The 7858-nt window shown below is 31.3% G+C and overlaps 1 protein-coding gene across 2 annotated transcripts in view; it reads right to left on the bottom strand.

Moving 5' to 3' along the window:
* LOC118757328 (dual specificity phosphatase DUPD1) overlaps nucleotides 1-5027 on the bottom strand; it is a 50769-nt gene extending 45742 nt beyond the window's left edge. For both annotated transcript variants that reach the window (XM_036492051.1, XM_036492059.1), the window contains exon 1: nucleotides 4581-5027. In XM_036492051.1, the coding sequence (XP_036347944.1) occupies nucleotides 4581-4598 (18 nt within the window). In that variant the 5' untranslated portion in view covers nucleotides 4599-5027. The remainder of the gene's footprint in view (nucleotides 1-4580) is intronic.
* Nucleotides 5028-7858: the final 2831 nt, after the last annotated feature.

Genomic DNA, 7858 nt, shown 5'->3' with positions numbered 1-7858 from the left:
AATTCTTGTTTAAAGTACATTTTTGTAAAAGGAACTTTAAGTGCTTTATTATGAAATTGGCCCTTATTCTATTGAACTTTTGATTCAAAATGTTGTTATCCATTTCAAAAATAGTTCCACATTCTGCAATGCTAGGAGTTATGGAATCTACCACCTTTTGGCATTATTTCCTGGTCACTGTCATTTTCAACTGTATTTTATGTAATTATTTTCTTTATAATCAAATGCTTCTTAATACACTGTAATTTTTGCGTAAATTTTCGCTAATTAGTCTTTATATCTTAGCCTGAATTTGGGTTTACCAAAGGTAAATACTTTGAGAGAAAGGCGAAAGGGGCAGGTAAGTCTTCGTCGGTTAGTTTATTCTATATTTTCTTTAACCATATGCTAATTTCCTCCATTTTGAGTTCTTTCGACTCCACTTTTTGTCGAAAATAAGGCCTCATACTCAAAACTGGAATAGAATCGGAACTGGTGACTAGGATGGCCATTCATTCGGCCAACCCTATACAGTTTGTTTTGGTCTTTATATACAAACTCTAAGAAAAACTACATCTGGAAAAGACTTGCGTTCCCCATGTACTTATCCCCCAAAGTTTACACTGCCGGCATATGCAAATAGGGATTACAATTTTAATACTTATTAATAAAATTAAAGTAAATTATGTGCAAAATTAACAATAAAATAGTTTCTTCACAAAATCTATAAGGACCGATCTCTTTTCAAAAAAGACTGTGTAACGGTTATTCGTCGGCACGTTGAATACAAGGGCTCATTAGTAAAAAATTGGTATTTCATACAATTTTATGAAAATGAGCGTGGCGCCGCCCACTTTATCATATATCTATATCCCAAAAACTATTTCACCTGTCTCGACCAAATTTGGTATACATATTGCGCTTAGACCCTTAAGCACACTCATGAAAATTTTTCCTGACTCTGAAAACCTATTTTCTTGTTGTACTCGACCCTACTTTCAACCTACACTAAGTATTGTAAGTTAAGGTTTACTACCTTTCCGTGCAAATAGTCATTAATTATTAAAGTACTGGGCTTGGAGGCTTTTCGAAATACTGTAATATCTTTAACTGTTCTTCAAACAATACGAAGGTTCTTGGAATTTTATGATTTTCTTTACAGAAAAAATATGAAATGAAAATTTTGAAAGGGCAGAATAAAATTTAAAACGATCGAGGCAAGATCACTATAAAATTGTTTAATTTTTTTCAAATTTTATAATTTCGTTATTTTTTGTAGCACCGTGTTGTTATTATTATGTGTATCAGAGTAGCCAACTCATTTTTGAGAAATTTCGTAAAATTCCCCACCCACAGATATCTCCTTACTTACAAAAAAAAAAATATAAATAAAAAATGATGTATTTTTATATATTACTGGTCCTTCTTTTTTATTTTCAGACGTAATTAATCTATGTACTGATAAACCAAACCAAACTTTTATAAAGGTAGTTAACAAATAAAGAATAAAAAATATTTATGTAGATAAAATTTACATACATACAGTGGTCGAAAAAATTTACTCCCACCAATTATTATTATTTTTTTGTTATTTAATTTGAGTTATTATTTTTTTTTTAATATAGTTTATTCTTTAACAAAAACCGTATAAATCCAAGTTTCAGACTTTGAGCAAAATTTGAAAATAAATCCAACAAATTTTCGTAATTTCAAGCTTTTTAATTGGAGTTTCCATAAATACTTTGAGTATGCAGTTTTGTAGCCCACTCAATTCTAGTATAACAAAGTGCAAGTTTCAAATCGCTAAAAATTTCCGTTTTAGGATTTTTTCCTAAGTTTTTGTGTTGTTTTATTCCATATAAAAAATAAATTATGTTCATTCGCTATATGAAAGCAAATGCAAAGAAAATTCTAAAAAATATGCAGTAACTTTTAGCCATTTGAAACTTTGTTATACTAGAATTGAACAAGCTGAAATTCCCCACAAAAAACGGTCCATTCCCAGGTTCCCCACGCAAACTGAAATTCCCCGCAAATCGCGGAATACCCCACGAGTTGGCTTCCCTGATGTGTGTTCAGTTTTTAGTGAATTTTACACATTTTGGAAAATTTAGCTTAATTTGTATTTCTTAAATTACACATTGGTGGTGTTAAGCTGCAGGGAATCTAGTTGGAGAATCAGTTTTTTTTCCCGGGAAATCGCGGGATTCTTGGGAAATAATCCCGGGATTTTCGGGATTTGTAATTTGCACTGATGCCAATGATAGAAACTTCTTTTCTTGACCAGTATTGGCTATATTTCTTTTTTATTTACTAATTAATATTTTTTATAAATGTCTAGCTCATTATAATAACACCGCGCGATAGTAAATTTTAAACACAAATATCAATATATTCGCGAAACCATGGGCCAAATATAGTAAAATTTAGTTTTAAATTCAGAGAAACGTGTTTAGAGAAGAAGTATAAGTATCAAATTAAAGAGGAAGTCCTGTAGAATTTAAAGAGATTCAAATTTTTGGTGCAGAAGGACTGGTAAGTACTGAAAATGTCCTTTTAAAATCTTATCCTTGAAATTTCGCAATATATGTTTTTGAAAAAATTATATGTTAAGGACTTATATAAACTCGATAACATCCTCGAATTTCGTCCTTCTAACTTGATCAACTTAAAAAATTACGTATTCGTCCTTGTGAATCCAAAAAATTGTAATTTTTTAAAATTATTTATTATTATAAATTTATTTATTTATTATTATTTCTCTTGCATTTCGTACCCATATTTTTATTCTACAATGCATTGAATTTTTTAAATAATTTTATCATAAATTTATATATATTTATATATATATATATATATATATATATATATATATATATAATACATAAATCCTGACGTCAGAGAGAAAAAATAAAAGCGCTTCCTAAAACAAAGTAGGTTTCAAACCCATTTATTTATTATTTATTTTATGGTAGGAGAGCTTCTCAAACAATATAGAAGCAATTTTTTCGATTTAAGTTTTTGAAAAGTAATGAATATCTAAATCCCAGGATTGTGATAACGACATACCGAAAATCGCGGGATCGGAAAAAGCTGAAAAATTAACATCCCTTGTATACATATACATAAAATTGAAATCAATAGAAACGCGCCCACTTACAATCGTTCTACATGCCGACCGATCCTTATTGTTTTTTTTGGTTGGGGTTTTGTTTTTTGTTTGTTATAAAGATGATTATTATGGACGAATGCAGAATAAAAATCTACCGACTGGTTAACATTTTGTGCTTTAGCAGAAAAAGACAAGATGATTTGTATTTTGTGAAAGCTACATTGAGGAGCGATATATATCCAGCTTAATCAGGTAAATGGCATTTCTTACTACGGTTGTAGTCTCGCGGTGTTCATTAGTGTTACTCTGAATGCTCAAGTATATATCGAAACTGCACTCGGGGTGTAGTTTTGGGGGGCATCATCCGACTTCGCTAGTCGAATTTTTATAACAAACAACCCATTCAGCAGTCTCTTTCTTAAGACAAGTAACGGTATATCTGAAGAGTTGAAAAACAAATGTAAACAAGCCCGTTGAAAACTGTTTGGAGGAATAATTTAAAAGCACATTGTTAGAAAGAGCCAATCAATCACAAAATCACAGAAATAGCGCCGAAAGTTAGTAAGATCAAAGGGCAAAACTGCAGCCGTATACTAACCTACTTGATTTTTTTCCTTAATAGAATGTAAGGCTGTTTTGATTCAAGAATTCAATAAAAATGAGTGTACGTTTGAGAACATACTGCAATTTTTCAACAACCAAGCATAGTTTACTAATAAGTTACTCTTCATTGGTCAACTGAAATTATTTTTGGTTATTTTCTATCTTTTGATGAGAATTTATTTATTGTTCCAGATAGGCATGCAGTGGCAACTTTTATCTGAACACTACACTATGTACATGCATATATACATACATATATATATAAGTATGCATATCTACCAACTACGCAATTACATTTTTGTTTTTAAAATTTTTCTATATAATAGGGATCTTCTCACGTAAATCGGTGGTTGGTAGTTAGTGAAAGAGTAGTTTGTACTTGGTGAATTTTTTAACTTTAAACGTGTTTTTTTCTTATTATCGTTACGTATTGTATGGAAAAATTAGCAATCAATTTTCTAAAATAATTTTTCAACAAATTTCAAGTTTCTTAAAAATAAGAAGGTAATAAAATTACATCTACATACGCAAATGCTTTATGTATTACGACATACACAAACAGCTGATTGCTGTTTACTTATTATATGCCAATAAGATTATCTTACAAAAGCAAAATAATATAAGGAAGCGTGTGAATAGGTAGAATTTAGGTTTTCTGCAAGTATACTTTTCAACATAAATTGAACTGCCAAATATGTATTTTTAATTCATCTAACACTAGTGCGAACCCACTTAAAGTTTTTGTTTTATTTTATGATGGTTTGAGTTTCAACTTTGTTTGTTGCAAAATATTCGATTAGTTTTCGCAAAAAATGTAGGTTCTTGGTTAGCGCAGAATCGGGACGAAATGTTAGTTTCAAATTTGTTAGTTGAATTTTATGCGTACCGTATATCTCCACGACATTCTGCTGAACTGGCTTTTTCCGTAGTCACCTACTCAATTTTTCCAATAGGGTTTTGCACTTAAATTGTAAACTGTTTTCACTTTTATTGTTACTCATATACAAGTTACATCAACGTCTTCTTCTTTTTATCTTTTTCACGCGGATATTTATTGTAGTTTTTCCCTTTTACATTGATTATTGATTCGCAAGTACGTATACGTACATATGTATAAGTACGTAAATATGTAAATAATTAAATATGCGAATAAAACACGAATGTATGTATATGTGTACCAGAAAGATATGTATGCAATGCTATGTATTCTGTAAAAATATTAATTATTTAGTCGTTTTAAACGCAAATAAACTAATTTGGCTCGACTCGTTTCTAAATCCGATTGGGATCTCCTTCAACCCGTCTCTGCGACGTTCTTTTTGTGACTAAATTGCACAAAAATATTTTCTCTTCTAAATTCTTTAAGGGAAAGCGAAAGCTTTTCTCATTTTCAGCAATTCGAAGCTTTTTTGTCTGTTCACAGTTGCACATGCATGCACGTCCATACATACACTTATACAATATAATATACATATGTACATATGTGACCTGGTCTACGAAAAGGGAGCTTACGTGCGAAAACTAGTTTTCTGTGAAAAAGCTGTTAAAAGTAAGCAACTCGTTTCGTCAGTTTCTCATTATCTCGTTAATTGTTCTCCGCGCCGGACGTCCAGTAAGTGTTGTTGTTGGTCCAGTAAGTGTTGTTGTTGGTCCAGTAAGTGTTGTTGTTGGTCGGAATATTATTATAGTTTTATTATTATTATTATTAATATTATTATTATTATTATTAATATTATTATTATTTTTAGTACACTTCTAAGCAAGTTAGGATTTTCTGCTTTTCACCACGTGAAAAAGCATCTCATCTTCCATCCGAATCAACCAAAAAGTGAAAATTGATTTTTTGACACCTCACAGGCTAACCTAATATTCGCGGCTTGCGTTTTGGTACGCATGCCGTCGAATTTGTTTTTTTGCGTCACCCGAAATTCACTTGCATGCGTTTGCATTTGATTTCATTGAGCGAAACGTCAAATCAAAATGTCACGCAGAACAAAAATTGGAAATTGAGTTAGCTTCATACGCACGCCGTTCAATTTCGGTTGATCTCATACAAGTTGCATGTGCATGAGAAATTTTTGACAATAAATTGGCGGCGTGCGTGAATATTAGGTTAGCCTGTAAGCCCCCTTTCCGTAGACCAGGTCACATATATGCAATATAGTATGTATATATGTACATATATACGCAGAAATTACCCCTACCTATTCTTTTATGTTGTGTAAAAATTTCATAGATGTACCGATTACCAGTAGATCACTAGAAAATCTGTGTTTATTTATACCATGATACAAATATTTAAAGGTAAAACCATGATAAAAAAATACGAAGGCAGAACCGCTGAGAAAAGTTTTTCAAATTCTTGACGTTTGCAAGCAATTTAATTTTAAAATTTTACACACATTCTCATTTTCAAACTCAAACAACTACAAATTTGAACAATTCTTTTTTTTACTCTCAATTTTATACGATTTTAAAATTTTGGCAAACTTAAAAAAAAAATTAATCATGGCCGACGCATTGAGAGAACGGTTTTACCTTACTATGCTTTTATCCATGATAAAAATATAGTAAGGTAGAACCGCTGAGAGTCACTTTTAAAATTCTTGACGTTTCCAAACAATTTAATTTTTAAATTTACTCACAAACTCACACACACATTTTCATTTTCAATCTCAAGCAACAACAATTTCGAACAATTTCAATTTTTTATTTTCACTTTTATATGATTTTAAAATGTTGGCAAACTTCAAAAAAAAAATCATGGCCGACAAATTGAGAGAACGGTTCTACCTTGCTATGTTTTTATCAAGCTTTTATCATGGGTAAAACCGCTCGCTCAATTCGTCCGCCATTGGGTTTTTTTGACGTTTGCTAACATTTTGAGTTTTCTCTCTCGAAATGCTTTTAATGTCAAAGAAATTCAAAATAAACAAATGAAAATTTATGATTTGAAATATTCATTTAGTCAGAAGTTGAGAAAACTAAAACAATTCGAAACGAAAAATTAGTTGCTGCTTTAACGGCTGCCCAAATTCCTCAAGTTCCTGCAACTATCGTATATACAGCAAAAATGGATCGAGGTTTGTGGTGTTATGAAAACGGATTTGCCAAAGTGCCCCTATGTACGCTCGACTCATTTTTTGCCACACCACCTGACCCAATGTAAGCACAAGATAGTTCTTTGCAAAAGTGCAGTGCCCTTAAGGTAAAATATCTTCAAATGCATGCCAAAAGCTTCGCCTTAACATACGGGCAGAAGTCCATTACAGACAATTGCTTCCGTTTATTTATTTACATATGTATGTATATTCAAATTTTGTTGTTTCGACAGAAATATATTTCTTTGGTTTGTTTGAAAATAAAAACAAACAAATGCGAAATGACGGCGAGAGAAATTTTCAAAATGCTAGCAAACGTCAAAATTCTTAAAGCTGGCTCTCAGCGATTGTACCTTATAAATATTTGTATCATGATTTATACTATGGGAGTGGGTACATACGGATATGTAAATTCAAAACTTTAAAGCCATTTTTCTCCAGTTGGTTTTTTGAGTTATGATACTATCAAAGTAAATGAGCGATATGTTATATAGAACAAAGGTCGGTACCTTCTTTGGTTTGCCCGATTCTGTCAATTCTCAAGCAAAAGTAATTAAATTAACCTCTCAGAATGTAAACAAAACTTTAGGTGCACTGAAATTCAAGAACGATTTAGTAAAGTAACCGTTGTTTTAATATCATCTTTATTTAATCTTTTATAAATTGTATGTTTTTACAATTTACCAAAATTAAACCACGATGTTTGAGTTAGCAAAGATTGCCAGCTTAAATATTATGGAAATGTCGCAATTTTGTCACGGGAGAGTTTCCATACAAAGGAAATCAGCTGTGTCGCAAGGTGCAAATTTTGCAACAACTTTGAGATGTTTCATGAATCTCACTATTATAATATTTGGTGACAGACATGTGGTATTTTGGACATGCTACGAAGAACTACCAGATGTCTCTCCCCGGTATTACGTAACTTAGAGGCTGTAACTTAAAAATTTTCTTTGATGGATGTTGTTTATATTTGGTCAGGCGAAACTTAACGTAACTTAATGCCAAGTCGAAGTGTGTTTCATTTTGATTTTCTAAGTTCTAACGTACGTTAAGTTAAGTT

The sequence above is a fragment of the Rhagoletis pomonella genome, unplaced genomic scaffold (assembly GCF_013731165.1).
Source record: "Rhagoletis pomonella isolate Grant_MI unplaced genomic scaffold, Rhpom_1.0 Rhpom_scaffold_00002, whole genome shotgun sequence".
NCBI classification, from domain to species: domain Eukaryota; kingdom Metazoa; phylum Arthropoda; class Insecta; order Diptera; family Tephritidae; genus Rhagoletis; species Rhagoletis pomonella.
Note: the sequence above shows the minus strand (reverse complement) of the source record. Positions and strands in the feature narration are given on the sequence as shown.